The sequence below is a fragment of the Adelges cooleyi genome, unplaced genomic scaffold (genome assembly GCF_023614345.1).
Source record: "Adelges cooleyi isolate 19-005CV unplaced genomic scaffold, UGA_ACOO_1.1 ACOO_flye_CR_arks_rails_tigmint_CR_PRNA_17, whole genome shotgun sequence".
In the NCBI taxonomy this organism is placed as follows: Eukaryota; Metazoa; Arthropoda; class Insecta; order Hemiptera; family Adelgidae; genus Adelges; species Adelges cooleyi.
Window position 1 is genome coordinate 403,148 of NW_026095827.1, and position 23,452 is coordinate 426,599.

The 23,452-nt window shown below is 31.9% G+C and overlaps 2 protein-coding genes across 3 annotated transcripts; both read right to left on the reverse strand.

The window, feature by feature from the left end:
- Positions 1-1,013: 1,013 nt before the first annotated feature.
- Positions 1,014-4,219, reverse strand: LOC126833067 (uncharacterized). Its single transcript, XM_050564196.1, has 4 exons — positions 4,214-4,219; positions 3,926-3,994; positions 1,289-1,472; positions 1,014-1,136 (listed from the first exon to the last, which is right to left on the reverse strand). The coding sequence occupies exons 1-4, from the start codon at positions 4,217-4,219 to the stop codon at positions 1,033-1,035; spliced, it is 363 nt and encodes a 120-aa protein (XP_050420153.1). The 3' UTR covers positions 1,014-1,032.
- A 4,660-nt stretch (positions 4,220-8,879) lies between these two features.
- On the reverse strand, positions 8,880-19,103 carry LOC126833062 (SAFB-like transcription modulator). Of its 2 annotated transcripts, none has more exons than XM_050564190.1 (16): positions 18,607-19,103; positions 16,640-17,064; positions 15,839-15,931; positions 15,734-15,761; positions 14,905-15,202; positions 13,562-13,599; positions 13,378-13,478; positions 13,003-13,152; positions 12,739-12,922; positions 12,458-12,657; positions 10,634-10,746; positions 10,279-10,545; positions 10,005-10,199; positions 9,711-9,841; positions 9,409-9,598; positions 8,880-9,323 (listed from the first exon to the last, which is right to left on the reverse strand). In XM_050564190.1, the coding sequence occupies exons 1-16, from the start codon at positions 18,749-18,751 to the stop codon at positions 9,158-9,160; spliced, it is 2,724 nt and encodes a 907-aa protein (XP_050420147.1). In that variant the 5' UTR covers positions 18,752-19,103; the 3' UTR covers positions 8,880-9,157. The 2 variants fall into 2 exon arrangements, with proteins under 2 accessions (XP_050420147.1, XP_050420148.1); XM_050564191.1 differs by having other exon boundaries at positions 8,881-9,323; positions 10,291-10,545.
- Between the last annotated feature and the right edge of the window lie 4,349 nt (positions 19,104-23,452).

Below are 23,452 nucleotides of genomic sequence, written 5' to 3' on the forward strand. Positions count from 1 at the left end.
ATAGGATGTTGAAGTAATTTTGTAGCCCTGAAATATGTATATAAAAATAAATTTACAATGCGTTAGTAACACAGTATATTGTGTAACATTATATATAACGTCGTATTAACATTCGATCTAGAAAGTCACCGGTCTTCAGAAATAATTATTGTTATAACTAAAATTGATACTCTAAAAAAAAAAAAAGATCTAGAAGACAGTAATGCGCATAGTAATGTGCAATTGCATTTTTGTACTTCGATACGTTTAGAGTTGCTTGGGAAGAAAATTTAAATAAATCAGCCAAGTCTGCAACGACGAAAGAGCATTTTCATGTCTCGTTGAAGTACCGAATAAATTTAGAATAGTGGTGGAATTAGAGATGAAAAATAGTCGAAAATGTTCCAAATTTATGTGAATCGTTCTTCAAACATAGTACTATCGATAAACAAACCAAAAAAATATCATTAACCCTTTCCCTTAGAAGGGATAGATTTTTTTTCTTTATTTTACTTTTGCAAGCAAAGTTTTAGAGATTTAGATCTGAAAATTAGACCGATGGTAGATCTAAAATGGAACTATAACATGTACAATTTTCTCAAAAATCTGTAGTCAAGTTTTTTTTTTTATTAAGGAAAAATCCCGAAAATAGGGTAAATTTACACTTTCTCAGTTTCTAGGTTGCTATGTGTGTGTGAATCAACAGTCAACAGGTAATGAAAAAATGTTCATTATTTTGTTGGTTACGATACAATATGAGTAACTATGACGCTACATTTTTTCAGACAGACGATCGACCCTTATTGTATCATTTATTTTTGTATTTAGATATTATAATTTTTGGATAACTAACAATTCATTTAGACAAGCCAAAAATATGCGAAAATATTTATTTTTATTTATCACATTACAAAAAAAAAAAAATTAAAAGCTAATAACATTTATGTTATAAAGAACCGAAAAATGTATTGCTAAAAGAGTAAAAATGATTAGGTACTTGCCTAGAAGTGGAAAATGTAGAAATCCGACACCGGCTGGATTGTAGCGTCCACATTACTTCTTACCTGTGGACGGTACTACATTATCAATCTTATAATACTGGTTAAAATTTTGTTTCATATGATCTTTAAAAGCCTTTTTCTTTATATGACGATCGACTAGAAATCATTATAAAAGTATTCACATTATAAAAATGTATCTAACCATAATAATTTATAAAAAACAGCAAAGTGATAATTAGTTATTCACATTTCACGTGTATACACATATTTTACAATATGTATTACTAAATTATTATTGTGTACCGTACCCGTCGGCAAGCCCTCTGTTATCGCTCTCATGCTTTCCATAGTTAGTTTATATTCTGACAAGTGTTTTCTTAAGTAGCTTCTTGTATCTAACTTGTTAACTGTTCCAAAACATCCAAAACAACCAAAAGGACAATTTGCTTTGGCACTAACCTTTTTGACTTCAGAATAAATTGTTTCCAGTTGCTAAAATCATTATAGTTTTATAATTAATACACAATGTAAACGATATTATTGCAAAAATAATGTGTCTTGAGTTATTACTAGTATATTATTCACTAGATTTACAGAGGTTATAATTATACATTCTTTCATTTAATGAATCATACATTAAGCTATGAGATCATTTAATCACCTCATCGTTAAATGTGTTTGCTATTTGAAAACAAACAAACAAGTATACAAATACATTAGCATATTTAAAATACATGGTTTTATTTTTTTTTTTACACTTGATGCAGGACACTCGATGTTTTGCAGGAACTTAAGACTGTAATGGTTCGTATTCTTTTTAATGAATTCCGTCGAAGCGATTTCAGTGTTACGTTGATAATATACGAAAAATAATGGTGGCTGTCAACCATAAAAAAAACAGTAGTTGTTTGGCCGTTGGCAAAAAAAAATGCCTGTTATACTTGTTTACACAACGGTCTTCAAGTCAAACATTTTATAGGAAAAAATGGTTTTTTTTCTCAATGACCTACATAAAAATTTAATTTTTTTCCGATGTTTGAACAGTAGTTTGTTGTTGCACTGGTGATAGTATATGAAAGCAACAACAACAAAGTATTCACCTACACATTTAGCCGATTTAGTAGTATCTACAGCTTAAATTGAATTAGGAAATTAATATTTATATATATATATTTATTGTAAATTTCGAATTTGAAAAGCGATATGAAAAAGTTACAAAAAAGTATTAGTTTGTGATTTACTGTAACATTTTTTTTTTTTTTTTTTTTTTTATAATGAGTATAGAAAAAACAAAACTTTTAATAATGCACTTAAAATTTACAAAGAATTCCAATACATGCACACTGATATTGTATTTGTAACATTAAGTAAAATATTTATTAAATTGATCATTTTCAATTTACAAATTTCAACTTTTTTTACATATAATTTCGTTTGACCGAAATTTGTTATGAAATATTACTAAATATGTATTAAGGAGGATAACGTTTTTATCAAATACTCAAATATATAAATAATTTGTTGGTTTAAAAAAATGCAATGATCCGACATGTTGGAAAATGTTATTTTGTTTGCTCTAATCTAGAACACGGGTTAGTATTATGGAACCATAGTAATAATAATTAATAACGTAAAAGAGTTTAACTGCTCATTAAGATACCGTCTAGGTCTTAGTAGTATAGATCACGTGCAAATGTTTGGATAACTGCTTCATTAGTAAAGTTAATTTAAATTTACTTTGATATTATTGTCAGATAGCTAATCTGAGTTTTAGTAGATTTGAAAAATTGAAAGATGAAACATTTGCAATTATTATTTTTTTTTTTTTTTTGGAGGGGGAGGAATAAATAGAGATCCCATTTTTTTAAGCATGAAGAAGTAAACTTTTTTAAATTCTACGCCCCCTCCCCAAAACGCAAACTAGGCACAATTTTATCGATGATAGACTTTGATGATCGAGTAAATCATTTCAGCGGTTTTAAAGTAAGATACAGATGAAAAAAAAACTTTATTGAAGTTAAATTACTATCTAGGGAACAGACAAAAAAATGTATTTGAATAATCAAATAAAATATAATAAACAAAAAAAACTTTTTCAAAAACATGCTTTTCTAAAAAAAAAAAATAGTAAAAAGTGAACTAAAAAGTAAAAAATAATTTTATTACAAGAACAATTTACCAATCAATTGTAGCATATTTTATTTAAAATATCAATTACTTTGAAAACAACCGAAAATTAACTACAATTTTAAATAATGTTAAACATCTTTAATTTTTGACTAAAAAGAAAAGCGAGGGCGCTATTCAACAAAGTCCAAATTCATTGAGTTAAGTATTGTGAAATGAATGTGTCACACATAAATATTAAACTAAATTTAAATTACAAAACAACTTACAATATAAAACATTATCTGATACATTTATCAGGGACTTTTTCTCGAAATTATAGCCAGTTAACTTAAAAACTCGTATGGTTTTTGTTTTTTTTTTCTTCAAATTTTAACTGTGAAGAAGTAAACTTTTTCAACTTTTACTCCCTTCAAAGTACCAACTAAATGAAATTTGTGATTTATAGAGTTGCTACTCGAAGGAATTGGTCCAGTATTTAAAAAGTTACATTGTTTACAGACACAAAAAAAAACACATCAGAGTAAAACCAATTACTTCGCCGCACTGCATCGAAGCTAAAAATCATCCTGTACACGCATCAACGATTTTTAAAAAACAAGTAAATATGTTATCTAGTGTTTGTTTAAAAAACATATTACACAAAACACACTACACCCAAGCAGATATGTGCACAGTGCGCGCACATGCAGTAGCACATTAAATGTATCGACCGATGTAAACCTTTTTTATTTTGCTTCGTATCCTAATTTTACACGTCTTTGACTCCTAAAATACCTAAAAACATTTCAGTTGCTCGTTCTATACCGATAACGTACCGAAATAATGCGTTTGAATATTTCTTCATTAGCGTTTCTCGCGTGCACGTTTGTAAGAATGGACGTGATCTTCACTCATATTATGTCTGACGAAGCCGTGTTAAAAGCGTTTGTCGCTCAACCGGGGTGGAAGCCTATTTTGAGAATCATTAAAAAAAACAGCAAACCCGAGTACGCCTCGGCCATTGATAAAGTGATACGACCGAACATCTCCGCCAGGAACGTTGTAAGTAGATCTCGTCGAGTTTTTCAATTGTTGTGTTGCTTTTACACGATGACGCTGAGAACGCTCATGGTCAACGCAAAAGATATCCTGACCATAAGTGTCTCGAATCTGGGACTCGAAAACGACATGCACATTGACTTCAAGAATTTATTGATAAAGGCTATTGGCATTATTGTTGATATTGTTCCGCCCATGGTTAGCGCTTTGAAGTATTTAGAACATTATGCGTCCGACATCTACGGTAAAGCACAAGTGGCATTCAATTCTTTTCTGACGTATTTCTCTTGTCAGCCATCTGATGACAGTACCTCGGTACCGTATTGGATGTTCATGAGTATAATTGCCGACGACGATGAAGATATCAGGATGCAACTGAACAGTATGGATGAATGGTTAACAATAGTCAGCAACTACACCACAACTTTTTTGGATGTTTACTGCCCCATAACCAAACGCGAGGAAGCACCGTATAGACAGTTTCATAATTTAAGCCAAGAAGTGTCCAAGAGTATTTATAACACTGTCTTCGAAAAAATGAAGTCAATTTTCCTTGTCCAGTACTACGAGACCCTGGGATTTGTGTACGAAAAAGCAACAGGTGAAAGTGGCTTTTCAGAAAGTATGGCCCATAGAATTATCAGAAACCAGTAATGAATATAAGTAAAAGGATTAATTGCCAATGGTTAAACTAAATCCAGAGTTCTAAATATCTGTACTCTAGTTCTGTATTTAAATATTACAATATGATACCTATAAATATGTCCTAAAATGTCAGTGTCTGTACAAAAGTTGGCGTAAATCTATAAAGTAGGTAACCAAAATCAAATCCTTGTGTATTCGTATAAAACATTTTATGCTTAGGATGTCAACGATTTTGTTAGGTATGTTAAATAATAGCTACTTTATTTAGCGGAACATATTATTAATATTATAATAAATGTGCGTACACAAAAAAAGGAATACAAATTATTAAATATTGTAATAAATGTAAATATAATTATTACTAACTAAAAGTATACATGTATTTTTTTAATACAGTATGTTTTATAATATCCTATAAGAAAAATGAAACGCATATAAAATAGCGGCTTAATGGCCATTTACATCTAAAAAACACTAAGGTGTGTTTTTACAAAACTGCTGAAAAAATAATGCAATGACGTAAATTTTTTGGCTAAGATCAATAAAACAGATTTCGTGGCCTTAACATGGTAAAACCTTTTTCAAAATGTACTAATAACTTTTCTCGTCTAGGGAGAATCGTATAAAGATAATTTAAATGAAAAAAGCTCAACCCTTACGGGGTGGGGGTAACCCGGATGCAGGGTTATCGAAATTGGATTTGATATAATTTGGAAATAAAGGCATGCCTAATTAAGTTCCGTAAAAATTGCGCTTCGATCCGACCGTTCTTCGCTAAGTTCAAGTGAGTTAAAGTTCAAGTCGGCAAACTTTTTTCGATTTTTGTTGGTTTTTCGGTTGATTTTTCTACTTTTGACCCACCAAAGTACCAAACGCAAACCATTCCGGATATATAGAGATGATACTCAAGTAAATCGGTCCAAAGAAAAAAAATATGAGACCCCTCTTTTTAGGGTTTTGGTTTATTTTTCACAGTTTTTCCTAAAAAAAAAAAGGGTCAACAACATGTTTTTAAAAATATTGTTTGTCTGTGCTATTGTTCCATTCTAGATCATTCTAGAAAATATGTTCTTTAGATGGGACGCTATCAATAAACGTTAACAATATATGCATATATTTTGCACATGAGTAAACAGTTTTAAGAACGCAAATAAAAACGTTCTTAAGTAACTGTTGCTTAAAACAAATAGCACGGATCAACAGTTACAAACTTGGTACTGTTTTTATTTCTCAAGTATATTTTTTCGCGGTAAGTACGGCGGTAATTCGGTAAAACACTATTTCAATCACAGTCATAGAGCAATAATACAATATTTCCATAAAATTATAAAATCTTCACAGGAACTATTACCGAATATTTTATAAACAGTTTTTACTTCCAAAATAAATAATTAAACATTTTGAATCGAGGTTTATTGTTTGATAATTTAAATTGTTTTCAAAAACCGTGATACTGTTTGTTTGTGTGGCATTGTATTTTTTTCAATGTCAAGGTGCTGGCTCTAGTGGTGATCGACGTGTAAGCATAACAAGTACTTATTATTTATGATTAGTAAAAATTGCTGAGATTGTTGCTAAACAATGTACAAAGTGTAAGTAATGTTTTCACTTATAACCACCAATTATGGAAAACAATAACAACAACAAAAATTTAACTACTATGAAATTTATGTTATTATGCTGAAAAAATTCGCAAGCCACATAATATGTCTGGTAGTTTGGCATTTTTATTTCATTATAGAAGGATCAAATTAATTTTCAAATTGTTATCCTACAATTTAATGACTAATTGTTATTCTTATAACAATAGCGATTAATAGAAAGAAAAGTCAGTGAACATTACCGGCAGAACGGCATGTGCTACGACACGTTATTATGTATATTTGAAGAAGTAAATCAAGAAACTGGCACAAATGGAGAACTCACAAATTGTAAACTAATTGAAAAAAGATGACAACATTTGGTGCACACAAAAAAATTAGCAAAATATGAGATGCATGATCAGATTTTTTAAAAAAAAGCCAGTACAGTGAGGTAGGAGCATAGTAGGGACGGGGAGGTCACAGGTTAACAGGAATTATTATAAATAATAGTCATAACATTACTTTCAAACAAAAGCTTTGATGCTTATTTATATAGCATTGTTTCGCCCATGGTTAGCGCTTTGAAGTATTTAGAACACCTTGGGTATGGAAAAAACCAGCAGTCACTTTTTTCTAATCTAAGAAAAACACGTTTAAGTAATGCTAAAATATGTTTTAAAATGTTAAAGAAATACTTATAAATTTTAAAAATACTGTATATTTTTGTTTATAATCGTGCTTAAAAGTAAAGAACAGATTCGTTTTGTATCAAAACGAATTTTATAACAAAAAATTGCCATTTTTAAAAAGTGACTTTGCTAGTTTTTTCCCTGTACCCTCCAAATATTATTGCAATAATGAAAATATTTAAAATTTTTAATAAATATACCTAATTTATAATATCTTATACCGGAGTTTGTTATGAAAAAGTGAAACGCATTTAAAATGTCCGCTAAATGACAATACTCATCTTAAAAAAAAAAACACTGTATTTTTATAAATATTTTGTATTTGATCAATGGTGTAATACTATATTGACTGATGTACATGGTATTCGAGCAGTCATAGTGTTATACTCAGTACTCACTATAATAATCCGAACCTTAAACAAATAAGTTAAGTCGTTATCACATGTGTAAGTATGCATCAGTTGTGCATTGCAATTTCAGGTGAAAGGGTAAAGTGTACATGCATATAATTTTTGTAACCTACTATACATGGCAGGTGGTACAATAATATAAAATAAATAATGCCTTTTCATTTTACAATAAAAAAATTGCCACCACAACTGGCACCTACCAATATTTTAACTGTGACCTACCGCGCCTATTAAATTTAAGAACTACTAGATAATTATTAATAACCACTATCGACCTGGGTCTAAATTGCAACACCTGTCAAAATCGTTTAATACATAATTATTAGGTAATAAGCAACGGAAAAAAATGTCATTTTTCATTTTTCACGGAATAGAAATATAATTATTCGTTTTAAATAATAATAATAATTGATAGTCACCGGGTTTCGATTTGCCGCCAATAACAGCTGATGCGATGTTGTCAGATTGTCATCATGGAAAAAATTTAGTTACACCGTTTTTTCCATGACAGGAATCAAGATGGCGGAATCCGTGTGGGAACAATCATTTGTTTTCACTATGCGCCCACTATATAGTTCAGTGATCTTTGGCCAAACCATCTTAAACATATTGGAAAGAAGACAAACGTTATATTTTAGCATTGTAGTTGCAATAGTAGTTGCACTCGTCCCAACAATGAAAAGCAAAGACAATACCTACTTCGAGTGGTTGAAAATCAGAGAGATAAATTTTTAGATTGCAATTCAAAAAAAAAATTATTTGTTTAAAAAAATATCTCGTTCATTTGAGAGAATGATATTAAAATATAGCTATTTCAATGTTATAGTAAAATGTTTAATATGCAAAACAATTTTAATTTATAAAATACTATAAATTGTATACAACTATAGAATATATCATAAAATAAAAAAAAGTTTATTTAACTATTAAAATTACCGTGAAACAATATTGTGCGAGATTAGATTTATGAGATTTATTTATTTAGATATATTACTACACCAAGCCTATACTAAAACCAAAAAGGCTACGATCAAGTACATTGCATTGCACGGTTAGGTTAAAACAAAACCAACTTAAGTTTCTATAAAAAACATTTTGTAACGACGTGTTAAAAAGTTATTTATTTCAAATCACTAATTATAAAGACTAGAAAAAAAATTCATTTTTTATTATTTAGCGTAGCATGCAATGAAAATTACATAGCGCTTTACACACAACAGGAACGTCGTAAAAGTCATTTTTTCTTCAAAATAATATAATCATTACGTTTTACACGACGACGACGACGCAATGCACGTATTTTTTTTCACACTTAAAATTTACACTTTGATACAATATTATTATAAAATTAAAATTACCTCGGAAAATAACAAATAAAATTTCTATAGAGGTATTTTTTTTTTATATCATTATTATTATTATCATTATAATATTATAATGAAATTAATTTTACGTTATCTAAACAAATGTAACGTAACTGTAAAAAATGTGTACTGTAATATAAATTTTGGTTGATATAATATATTTATACGTATACGTTAAACGCAATTAAAAAAAAAAAAAAAAATCATATATACACATATATATGTTATTAAACTTAGTTTGACTGTCGCGAGGAACGTGTTTCTATATTTGTACTCGAGAAATGACTGGAATGTTTTTTTCTTGGAACTACGTGTTTCTCAATATTTTCTCGACACGCCGTTCGTCTTGTAGCTGCCGTATCTGTTGTGTTTGTCTGCGGCCAACACGTTCATGCCGACGCTGGGCGGCGGTACGGTTCGATGATCGTAAACGACGTTGTTGCCAGAAATACGTCCGCACATCGCCGAAGTGGAGTTCCAACGACTGCCGATAGAACGTAAAACGTTTATAATAACCGATTGGAAAAATACATGGGGGGGTGGGGGAGGGAGGAAATAAATTCACATACTTGACGGACGACGACGGCTGAGGCGGATGTTGCCAAGCGAGGTTGTCGTTTTCCGAATGGCCACCACTACTAGTCAACCACGGATCGGGCCTCGAATGTTGCTCCGTCGCCTCGAACAACGAGCCGTTCACCGGCGGCGGCGGCAACGATGACCAAGCGTTGTTATCGTTACTGCGAGACATCGTGTAGGCTGGGGGGAAAAGACCGAAAGATTTTTCAGTTGAAGTTTTACAGTAAATGAAAATTGTATGTATAATTATAGCGTCAAGTCGCTACAATAAACGTCGTCAATATCCACTTACAACTCTTGCCGGACTCGTGCGACGTATGACCGTGTCGACTGCTCGTTTCTTTTCTACGCGAATCATCCCTACGGTCGGACTGGCCATCGCGGCTTTTGTAACGATGGTCGGACGATGACGGCACGCCGTATCTATAAAAAAAAAAAAAAAGCCATTACGTTTAACATAATAACAAGTGTAAGCGTGAAACCGGATTTGTCTTTGTCACTAGCTACTGGTGACTAGTAGGCACTCTATCGTAGGCCTGTACGACAATGCGTCGACTATATTATCAACTATTGTGTATCGGGTTACCTAGCGCTAACTGCTGAATCTTTGGGTCTCGATGCGGGTGGCGGCGGCGGCGACGGGGACGGCCTCGATCGACGAGATTCGGAAGGATACGTATCGTAGTAATGTGTAAAAGTAGGTATGTTCAACGGCAGAGCAACGGTCGGATTGACAAATTTCTCGTTGGGACGGCTGCGAGAACTATGCAATCGCTCATCACTGTGTACAAACAATACAATACGGTATTTACACTATGCAACATACACTAGAGCAGATTGATTTAGTCAATAAAATTAACCTATTGTCGTACCGCGAGGTGCTCGCAGCAAACATTTGTTTTTTGTCAGACGTCGCGGTCGTCGACGGTTCTACGGCACGTTTTAACGACGAACTCAACGACGCTTCCAGTTTGGCCGCTTTGAGTTTTTCTTGAGCTCTCAGCAACTCTTCTTTTTCTCTCTGCAATCGTTCACGTTCCAAACGTTGATTTTCCCGTTCCAAACCCAACAGTTTGGCTTTTTCCTTTTCGATAAGCTCCCGTTCGATTTGAAGTTGTTGCCTTTCTCTGACAAGGGGAAAAATGAAAAAACCGATAAGTATAGATAGTTTTTTTTTTTTTGAAGGTGTGACATTAACATTAACAATCTACAAACTTTGCTAAACGTATAAATTCCTCCTTTTGTTTACGGTCGATATTCATTTGACGTTCTTTTTCTTCTCTTAACGCGTTCTCGTGCGCTTTATGCTTTTGTCTTTCTCGTTCAATCTGCAAAATTATTAAAATGTTTTTACTGAATTGATAAATGTATCAGTCGAGATGCTTAAATAAAAAAAAATTAAAAAAAGAATATTGGAAATACTTTTGCACGTATTTTATATCAATATAATATCTCCAACCGGGTTAGACTGACTAAACCGATTTAGATGGCACTGGGAATAGACACCATCAGACAAATTAACGTGACTGGTACTTCATTCTCTGGATAAAGATTTTAAGTCAATTGAATTTTCGACATTTTAATTTACTTTGAATTACTTTTTTTTATGTGTAGGATCAAAGAAGAATTTAATATATTTTTCAGGGCCGGAAGTGGTATAATTTCCTCAAATGGAACCAAATGTAACTGTAACCCGATAGAGATGGTTATGTTTTTTAAGTATTTCTAGGTATAATTAACTGACTATTGTTTGAAATGGTCAGAGCAAATAGAATGTATACAAAATAAATGAAGAAGATTGGGAGTGCTGTCTTACAAGAATTGCTTAACAAAAGAATATCTTTAACGCAGAACACATAATAGATAGAACATGATTATTCGTAAGACCTTCAAAAATTCCACTAGCAAGCACTACATGTTCATCAGGATACATCCCAAAAATTACACTTAACAATATTAATAATGCCTGTAATAAAAATATGCTTAAAGAAACAAAAAAATATATATAAAAAACTTCCTTTCAATAGAGCTATTAGTAAGATAAGTAGTCCAAGGTGGTAAGATAGAAGACTTTTATAATCAGAGTTGTGCAAATTATTATTTGAATAAAACAATTATTTTCCTATATAATATTATACTGGTATACAAAATTATATTTTAAAATATAACTCTTTTAAAAAAGCACTTACAAGCTGTTTAGAAATGATTCGAATAAAAATGATTTAGGTTATGTAGATAACGTTTGTTTATAATAATAGTGTTGGTTATTTCAGTGATACCTATTTGTATAATCCAATTAAAATTATTAACAAAACAATTACAATAATAAAGTTTTTGATGTACTCGATTTAGTATATTAAACAGAATAATTTAACACCGAACACCAGTTACGAAACATTGCTCAGATGGTATTTGTATCGTTTTAACTGTATTTTTTTATCATATTTAATATGTAATGAATTTATAATTATGCTGAAATAAGAAGATGAGTAGAAAAAAAATAAAGCTCTTAAAAAAAAAGTGACACTATTTTTTTATAAATGTAATATTAGTTATGGATTTTTTTTCAATTGTTAAAATATCGGTTATTCGTTAAACTTATAAAGTATAACAAATAGGGTAATGGCAACAGTGATTGAAACTATAATCCAGTCATTGGCAATGCCATGTTTTCTATATCAAATACATTTTTTTTCAACAAACTTTTTATGAAAATTTGATCTGTTCATTTTTGCAGACTTAGTTCTTTACTTGTAATGTCTTTAAAGTTGTTAAACAATATTTTTAAATACATTTTCAATTCAAATAAAAATATAAAAATGATTTAAATACTTGTTTTTTATAATTTTATTAGTAAAAATGATTTAAAATAATTTACTATTTAAATCAGTAATTAAAACTATGCAAAAAAAAACCTGCAGTTATGTTAGCTTTACAAGTTATCAACCTTCATATCCTGTTAAATCATACGAGCACATACGTAATATAGATTTTGTACAACATATCAGCAATTCTAATACAGAACGCCGTCTGTCTTACTTTAATTTTTGTATAACGCAACAACTCCAGCCGTTTCTTTTTCATTCTTTCTAGATGCTCTTTCTCACGCTCTATCTCTTTAAGTCTTTGCCTTTCACGATCGTTGATTTTGCTCGTGACGCTTCTATCTCGGCTAAGACGGTCACGTTTGTTATTTACAATTTTTGAACGTTTCGATTCCGGTTTGGTGTCCGTGGACGCTAAAAAAACACATAAACAATAAACAGCACATCAAAAATATACAAGTGTAATAATATTGTTATTGTTGTTATTATACGTACAAGACCGTTTACTATCATTCAGAGCTTCGGTCTTTTTGTCGCCGCCGTCAACGGCGATAGTCTGTTTCTTCTCCTCTCGTCTGTCGTCATGTTTTTTACATTCTCTGTCCGATCCTTCAGCACAGTCTTCATTTTCTTTGGTATCGTCTGCACTTGCGGTACACTTGCCGTTCTCTTGTTTGACCTGTTTAAATCACATTTACACTCCTAACAAGTGAGCAGTATCCTACTAGACATATATTATTGCACGAATGATGTACGTACCTTTTCGACGGTAACAACATGGCCGTTCAGTTCGGTTCGATTCAAACGTTCGATGACAAGGTCGACTTCTTCTGCCGACGACAGTGTAACGTAACCATAGCATCGGTCCCCTGGAGTCTTCGGGTTTATCATGACTTTAGCGGACACCACCTAATCAATCAAAACATCGGCACACGGTTAGCAAACGATTTGCAATTTTCACTGACCGCAGCATCGGAAACATTTAATAAGTTAAAACTACACAGTTTTTAAATATCATTGCTCAATCCGATCACATTAACCGATATAGGGGTTAAATTTTATATTTGTTCATTCAAGATATGATTTCAGAATACAGTTAAACACTTGTTTTGTAAATCTATAGAATTACGTTACCTTCCCGTACGTCGAAAACAACTTCATTAGGTCTGTAGCTTTGGTGTTGGACGATAAATTGCTGACCCAAACACTGCGAACAACTGATGCGTTTATCTTTGCTGAATAAAATTTAAAAAAAAAAAATGTATTTAGATTTATAATATTATATAGATACTTTTATACATGAAAAATGTAAACTTACACAAATCATTCGAAGGCGATTGCGATCGAGAGTCGTTGCTGTAAAACAAAACACGTACAAATTAGTTTCGATTAATTTAAAAATAATTACTCGTATTATTATGTCGATAATGTACAACACAAAAAACACCTATAGTAGCCAAGAGATACTCTTATCGCACCAATTGTTTATCGTTTTTACGGTAACGTTTTAATGGAAATTCTTACTTTAAATAAGTAACAAACTCTATGTAGTATGAAAACTATAATAGTCACTTGAAAAAGAAAATTGCCGTATAATCATATCTAGTAGTTTGGTAGTTTTCTTTGTCGTCGACACACAGTATCTTCAAGTCACAAAAAAAAACTACACTTTCGCGATGAACGATTGATGAGATAATAATTATACGGTAACTCTTCTTTGTGGAAGATGCAAAAAACAGGTAGAAAAATATTTGGCTGCAGTCCGTCCGTGTCTCTTTTCTTACAATCTTCAAATAATAGTCCACCACACGAACACGAGTCGCAGTTCTTGAGTCGGACGTTGGTTCACTTGATTGCCGTTTGCTTGAATAATTTACAATTGTGTAAATTCTAATTAGCATACGTTGAAATTTTGATCAAATGTGTTACATATCAATTTGAATGTTTGCATTTTTCTGATTAAAGACACAAACAAAAAGGCCACACTCAATTACTTTTCAAGCGACTTCTTTATATGTTTGATGAGCATCGCAGCTCGTTAAATTAAAAACTACCGTCACTCGATTAAATACTTAGAAAGACGGCAAATTAGGGTTAGGGAGGTAACGAGTGTTTAAGAATTGATCAAGCCACTTTTTTAATTGGCTCGAGTTTAATTTTCAAACCCCAAGACTTGAAACTACATACAAAAAAGTTAATTATATTCAAGCCCAAAAAAAATGTTAAGGATTTCCCTTTAAAAATCTGGGTTTGACCAAAAATGGTTCAATGATAATCGCTAATCTAATTTCCAACGGAAGAAGAGTGCGTAACCCAACATAACCGAAGAAGGCAAACTATATTTCCAGTGACAATGGTTTATTTTACCGCCCCACTCTAGCTGCCCCTACTTTCTCCCCAGCCAACAGTAAAATAAGAGTCAACCCTTAAGTCGTAACCGTAAGTACAACGTTTGCTCGGATTAAATAACACCAACAATTTCATAATTGTCAACGTCGTCCCAGAATGGCGTACTATTTTGTCGTATCTCTACGAAACGACAAAATTACCCGAAAACAACAGTTGACCGTTTTGAACTTATTTGTTTCGGTCGAGTCTTTTCGATAAGTTTCCGGCCGCGTCCAACACAAAGGTAAAGTCGTGACCGAGTGCGAAACAAACCTTTGCTTGTCGTCAGCGTCCGCTTTGTCTCCGACTTGTTTCGTCTTGTCTTTGTTGTCCACTTTGACCACGCTCGGTTCATCGTCGTCGTTGTTGCTGTCCGTGTCGTCTACGCCTTGGTGACTTCTCTGCAATTTGTCCGCGTCAAACAATCGCTTGGCGGTTGATCTGCCACGGCATTCATGTTCAGTCGCCTCTCTACTTGTACTGTCGGTTTCTTTGTCGCTGTCGCTTTCACTATCGACGGTTACCGGTGGTCGAGTTTCTTCGTCCGACACTTGGCCCTCGTTTACCTCGTCTAGATTTTGTCAGACAAATTAATATAGATAAAATACAAATTAACTATAATACGCTAATATATATATATATATACTATTATGACATAATTAAGTGCGAGTCGAGCCTGAACATTATAATTAAATTAAGTAAACAAACATAAACATTTACTTCTAAATCGTTACAATTATTGTATTTGCAGCTCAAGTTCACTTAAACTGCTCGTAACTCGCTAACACATATTATAATCTTAACTAAACACAATCCGTTATCATTCTAAAAGTGACAAGCCATGTACTCTCTGTTTGCGATGTTACAAAGTACCATCAATTACACACTTGCATAGTATTGGTGCGTACAGTTCGGTCTCAAACCAATAAAAATTACCCTACTACCACAGTTTTAACGTGAACACGTTATACGTAAAAATATGTAGTATGTTGAGAACGCGGACACACTTCGCATAGCTTAGTCATGGTTCGGTAAGAATAAATACACAACAAAGTCTGATAATTTCTAAAAAACTATTATTATAAAAATCTTTTATAATCACCCTCTTTGGAAGTGTCTGAATCCTCCTCCTTAAAAACAAACAAAATGTACATTAATTTTATTAAGGGTGTATTATTACTATTATTAATTTTTTAACAATACATACCTCATCGGTAAATAACTTCATATCATCATCGCCAAGAGCCAGGTTTATTGTATCTTCGACATCGTCTTTACTTGTCTCGTCGATACAGTTTTCCTTAAAAAAACCAAACACATACATTACTATACACAAACGGGGTATGACTATTAAATAACAATGAAAAATGTACTACACCCCACTAAATAATAATAATAGGTATATTTAATTAATAGCACAAAATTCTAACAAGACAATTTTTTGTTTATATTATTCAAATAATATTTTGTAAGAAAGGTTAAAATGCATAAATTGTCATTTGTTAATCAAACGAAAATTGCCAGTAAACTTAATGACAATTCGAAATAAAAAATAAAGTGACGTGTTAGATGGAAAAGTAACCAGTAAAATAACAAAAATTCTCACTTCTTAATTTGTTACACCTAAAGCAAATGTCGATAAAAATTAATAAGTGTAATTTAGTTGAAATTTCAATTGTGTTTTGAAAGTTACATATGAAATCAGTCGTCATCAGATATAATATGTGTACATATTTTTTTAGACACATCCGTCATTGAAGTCGTTACATTTTGTACTACTTACCGATCATTACAAAACGAACGTAATATGATAGATGTGCTAGAAATGTGAAAAAATCTCCTTTAAAAGTAGAAGGCAATTTAACATACGATAAAAGATTGTACCTATTGTTATTTAAAATGAAAATATAATCTATATGTGTTCCTATAGGTAATAATGTTTATACATTTATTGCCGATTAGGATTTCGGTTCAAACTAAAAAAATAATATTTATAAGGTAAACTTACAAAATCATTGTTGATCTCGTCGAAAACGCCAGTTCCGTTTTTAATGTCTTCCACGTAGACCTCGTGATCCAATTCTTCGTCTAGTATGCAGTCGTCGTCATTGTCACTGTTACATTTGGCCACAAATGTTTCATTACCGTTACGTTCAACGGTATTGTTTTCATCGAAATCTGAACTTGTGGTGGTAATCAAATGTTCGCCTTTTTCACATTCCAACTCTTTTTCCTCGTCTTCATTATTAGCAGCCTCGGACAAATCCGTTTCGTCCGAAACAGCTACATCATCGTTCGGGTCTTTGGATTTAAGTTCACCACATTCTTGTACATCCGCATTGGCGATTAGTTCGGTTAGCGGTTCTGTTTCGGCAGCAACAGCAACGATAGTATCGTCCGCTTGTTCAGTTTTTGTGTCCTCTTGTTTTCTCTCTATTAAAACAAACCTTTCAATTTTTACATAGGGTATGTATGTTTCTAGGAAAATAAAAATGACAAAAGTATATTGACAATAAGCAGATAAGCAATATGCAGAAATAACTAGGTAATAGTTACAATTACTAAAACATGGAAGTATGTTTGTGCATTTTTTTATTTTGTCATGAACACAAATTTTACTCGAACTATTGTGTGGACGGGAAAAGGGCAAATTGGATTTGTCTTTAGCGACTATATTTTAACACTTTTCGGCAAATTTTGTAAATCGCAAGACAAGCAGAACAGATTGTGTGAATTTTGATGACAAATATTACTTAGTTGTAGGTTTTTTTTTGTAGCATCCTTTCCATACAACCTTTCTGCGGAGTATTTTTTTTTTTTTTTAAACATAAAATATGTTTGATATTTTTTCCCTCTTACGATATACATAATTGCCAAGAGTATAAGCACGTTTCAACTCTACTTACGACCTCAATATGGCACTTTAGTATGGCCGCAAAACCTAAGACATTTCACAGTTTTCTTGAGAAAAAACACGGTTGGCAGTTTCCGACAAAAAATAACTTGTTTCAAAACGATACATTTCAGGAAAAGTTTTTGTGGTAATATTTTGAACGCGTTGCTTTTTGTGGCACTTATAAACACATGAATTATTATTATTCATTCGTAAAACCCAAAAAAATTAACCGGGTCAGACAAAAAAAAACCCTCCTTGTTTGGGCAACTACGACGAAAATATTGTTTTTTTACACACATTAGGTTATTTGCTTTAGGCGAGTAGAAGAAGAAGTAAAAGTTTAGGCAAATGGCTCAACACTTGGGCCCCAACCTAAAGCAATCAACAAACTTATAAATTTTAATACTCAATCCGCCTAAGTAATTACTTATAAAAAAAATAGTTAATAAAATATTATTTGTTAAACGTTTTCTCTTCAAATGTATAATTAATGTACAGCCAAAATGTATTGTATTCGTGTTAATCTAATTTAATGTAACCCAATGGCCATTGCTGTCGTGTGTCATAATAATAAAACTAAATTTTTTATCAATTATCGTCCATAAAAGTTGATAAACTGTTACGATAACTGAACTCTTCCGAGGTGTGTTTGGACTTGAGAAAAACTATTAGAGCTGCTCGAGCCCATGCCAAATTAACTTGTCGTTGGTCCATTGTTGAGCGACCATTCGAGTGTATATTTTTTCTCGTTGATATTTTTTACTGATGACGCCATAAGGTACATATAATCGAGGATTTACACGTGTAATTGAACAATTAGTGGTTATAATGCAAATCGAGTGAGCACGACTAATGACAGGACGATGATTTTTTTGTATTATATTTCTATACATACAGTGATTTCTACACCTACGGTTGAACGTGCAACAATTAAAGCGATAAAATTCAATAGAGAATGCGAGGCTAAAGACACGACAACAGAGAAGTGAAAACCGTAATGACACGGAAGGTACCCTAAAACAGCCAACACGGTGCCGTGTACTTATTTTTTTTTTTAAATTGGCAAAAAAAACACTTACTAGATCTCAGTCCGGGTCTGCCTCGTCTGCCGGCTATTCTTTGCTTTACGGTTTTTGACGGAGTACACTTTTTTCTTTTGTTTATTGCTGTTGTGCCGTCATTTTGCCCAGAAGTAGGCGATTCTAGCGCAGAATTTTCACTCATATTAGGTATACAGTTGGCGTTTATCCAAACAAACAACAGCTTTTCGCGGATCGCTTTCCCACAACGGCGGCGGCGACGACGGAAAGTAACTCGGCGACTTTTTTTTTTTAAAAAAAACAAACGTCGTTCGACAGAATTACACACATGGCGGACGCATCGATCACGACTACCTCTTCTACTCGAGCGTTGATTATAATATTATTTTAATGTTCCCCTGTTATTTATTATTACAAGCCGAACCGGAGAACGCGTCGAAGGGAAATAAATCGGAAAACAAAATTACACCTACACCTACTTATATACGGCCAAACGCCGTTCTACGCGCATGTCGTTCATCGTTGTTTTGCGGGCTTACATGTTTTTTATTGACCGATAAGCCGTGGTTCCAAAGAGGTTGTAGGCGTCAACAGTGGAGGTACATTTTGGTTAGGCCTGGGAGATTGTAGACGAACCGCGGTCCGCGTTACGGTGGCGCCATTCGTTCGCCGCCCGTTTCCAACCAGTTCGGCGAATATGTAATAATCGGGTAATGATAAATATTTCAACTATAAAATAATATAATATAGCAAACGATTATCGTTGATATTATCATTGATCATACATACTACGGATAGCTAAGTGCAATGCGAAATACGGTACGCGTAAAAATCGGATACCGCTTTAGAGCGCTGCTATCACGACGTTAGTATCAACGGATAACGGTTGCAATCACTAGTGTCGCAATTGTCGGTGACCGTCGCGGGCAACGGCGATCACTGACGACCGCCGGCCGGCGCACAGTGTTTTCAATCTTATCGTAGCTGGCCAAAAATGGAATTTTACTATAATCTGATATTATTTTTAAGTGTAAGTATCGCACAGTTCATAAGTTTTAGAAAGCTAAATTACCACTCGCTAACGTTTTATCGACTTTTATACTACACGTATACTGCATAACTATGTCACAAAAATGTAGAAATCGTTCATTTCTTCTTTGGAAATACTCATTGGTGGACGTTGTGAGATTATTACTTTTATTGACCGTACTAGAATTTTTTTTTTATTTTTCAAAAAATGGAGATCAATATATTTGGTAATTATTGACTAAAATTACGTTTTTGAGCGACGCGGTGCAGATATTAGTATTATTTATGAAAGGGTAATTATTTATATTATGTAAAACGCAGTATTAAAACCTATGTTTCTCAAATCAAATAGCATGGCAAAAAAAAATTAGGAATTATTAGAGGTTGTTACTTAATATGGTCATGTTCTAAATTTTCTCTTCTATAAAATCGACTAAATTAGAAATGCCGCATCTCGCCGCTTTTTTGCTAATTTTGAATTACAATTTGCAATTAAACTCTTAATTGCAGAACACTTTAAATTTAAACAACTAATTTTAACTACATTTTAACAACTCACTTTTTTTATCTTCATGTTTCTTTTTTTTTATTGAATATAATAATAATAATATTTAGTTCAAATTATTATAACACTCACAGTAAAAATATTGCATTCTATGTATTATGTTAATATAATTTATTTACATTAACGTTCTCTAGTTTGTACAATATTTATTTTCTATTCTATCGTGAATAATTAACTGTAATTTTGTTAATAAAATTAGGATGTTGGCTTATTTTTATTCATATTAGTACAATTTTATATCATTAACGAATTTTGACCAGCTAAAATAGCAATTGAAAACACTGTGCGGCGCAACGAATAGCGGCTAGTATATACTACATCCCATTGTACCTACCGTAAAATGAGATAAATTGCAACTGTTTTTGTGATACGCCTAACTGAAGAATTCAATTAGAAATCTAGTTGCCAGAGTAAATCTAATATATCCTGTTTAAATAGTTATTATGTCTACATTTTTACCCGACTGCGGAAGGAGGAGGGTTATGTGTTTAGGTGTAATTTATGTGTATATCAACATGTCAGTCCACCCAAGCCTCCATCTATTTGCGTCAATATTTATGTTCCCATTTTCCGCTTAAACTACACAACCGATTTTGATGAAATAATAACTAAATGAATCTGTGAATTCTGGCGAGTGTTTTTAACTTTGCTTAATCATTGTTAAGTTTTGTAATACCTATTACTACATTTTCCAACTTCCAGTATGTTGTTACTTATTTTGTAATTTAAATGATATACATTTTTAATCGTGTAATAATTTTATAATTTAACTTAACTAATATTTTAAGATACCTAAATAAAAGTTAATTTAACAAAATATTCAGACAAAACACCCTATTTATTCAGTAGTCACCAAAAAAATGTTCACTTTTTTTCTTCCTTGTTTAAAAAAATAATTCATATTATGCTCCATATCTTGTGAAGGGTTTGAGTTAAATATTTGAAACAAATCGAAAAAATTCCTATGAGGGACAGGGTCGTAATTAGGGGAGGGGACAACATATTTATGAGAAATTAATTTAAAAAATGCAATTAAAAAAATAATAAACCCATTATACGCTGATGGACTAAATGCACTGGTAATTCTACACATTGAATCACAACTAACTCTTAAAATTAATTATAGTGGTATAATTGAAGGTTTCGCTAATGATCAAGCAAGAAGAAATTAATTTAAAAAAAAAAGTTATATTATTTAATATTGTATTTGTTATACAAAAAAGGAATTACATTTTTTTAATTATTAAACGGTTTTTATTTATTAATTGTTAAATTTTAATAATGAAATAATATTATTATAAACATTAAATGTGTAGAAAATATTAAAGAATCTCGGTCATAGATGAATTAAGTGTAATATTGATAATTATGCGGTGTGCTTAAGTTACATGCCCTGTGGCGCCAAAATTTTAAATACGGCCCTGATGAGGGTTTCTAATAAGTACTATGTAAACAAAACTTAATGCAAAATCCGAGAAGGAAAAGGGATGTGCAATGAGTACAAATTCCATACTATCAACGTGTCTATTATCTATTGTCAGTATAATTTCATAAACGTACAATTTTGCTGAAACGGTCAAATCAAAAATAGATTAGGCACTTCCGTCTAGAAGGTAATATTTTGTTTATGGCGGCTTCAATGGTCAATACAATTACATAAAAAAATTAACGATACTAAACCGCGATAATTTTAAAAGTCACTCCAAAATAACAAGGACTGTCCATATTTTTCATTTGATAGAAAATGTTCCGATTGATAGGTTTTTTCCCATGAAATCTATGCGATATACAATATCATAATTTTTATTTTAGCGCCAAAATAAGGCTTTAGATAGGAAAAAGAAGCTTGTAAGGTAATGCGATTCACCTGTGTTCATGTAATTTATTTCATTTTACGGTATTATATTTTAAGCTTAAAATATAAATAGAACACTAATTTTGTATTTAAACATGCCCGGTGGTGATAAATGTATGTACTTAAATCGTTTTAAAACGCGTAAGACAAGTAATAATGTTTTTCACGTATTTCCATCAAATCCAGAAATTACAAGAAAATGGATAGTTAATTCTGGTAAGTGTTTTTGTAGTTAAAAAAAAAAATAATTAAAAATGGGAAATATAAAAAATTATTTCTATATTTCTTCAAAATTAACTTTAGGAAACGTATCTTTAGAAGCATTGGATCCGAAAAAATTAAAAAAACAATACATATGTTCTGATAATTTTGAAAAAAAAAATGTATTCAAATGCTGACGATCCCAAATCGCGACTTATTCGTAATGCTGTTCCTAATAAATATTCAAGTAAATAATTTGACTAATTAATTTTACAAACATTACAATCTAAATGTGTAGGCAACAGGAACATAATACATGTACCTACATTGTAAAAAAAAAATAATTAAAGCAAAAATATTTATTGTATAGAATTAAATACGGAGGTCATTAATTTTGAAGATTCGTCAAAAGAAACCTTTGATAAATCAATTATTATTGCAGAAGGTATGTAAAAAAGTATAAATTTCAAAAAAGTAATAAATACTTACACCGATATGATACACGTTATACTACAAATAAATTTGATATTTTAAATTATTAGACCAACTTGTGAACGATTTATTTGACACCACGCCAACCGAAAAATCAAGAGGCTGCAATATTGTTACAGGTAAATTAAACTTTATTACAGGTAGTGACATATTTTCCACTTTTTCTTGGGGACGGGGGCGGATGGGTCAAGGAAACAACACACGTTTGGCGTTTGGCTATTTTTTTCTTATGATCGGATATTTACCTAAGCTTCGTTATTTTATAAAATAAATATTATGATTTTTATGTAGGCATTTTATGAATAACTACATTTTTATTTTTTAATCAGTTCAAATAGGAGTATTTGTATAAAAGAGTCCGACACAAGGGCGTATTTGAGGGGGTATGGGGACATGCACCTCCCTCATTACTCGTACTTAAAATACTATTAATATACGTATTACAATTTTGCATAGAAAAAAAAATATAATTTGTATTTTATACATATAAGACAATTATTTTGGCCCTCCCCCCCCCTGAATGTCACCCATGGACATTGGTCAAAGACGTCCTTGGTCAGACTAAAGTCGAACACAAATTTAACAGAAATCCCCAACAAACCGATTTTTCTTGGAGTCTAATAACCAGATTATCAAAATGTGCTGTAAAAACAGTGCAGTTTTGTATTTATAATCAATGATATTATGTGCATGAAAGATAGACGGGATTGACAAAACGCGGACACGGTACACAATACGCGAGT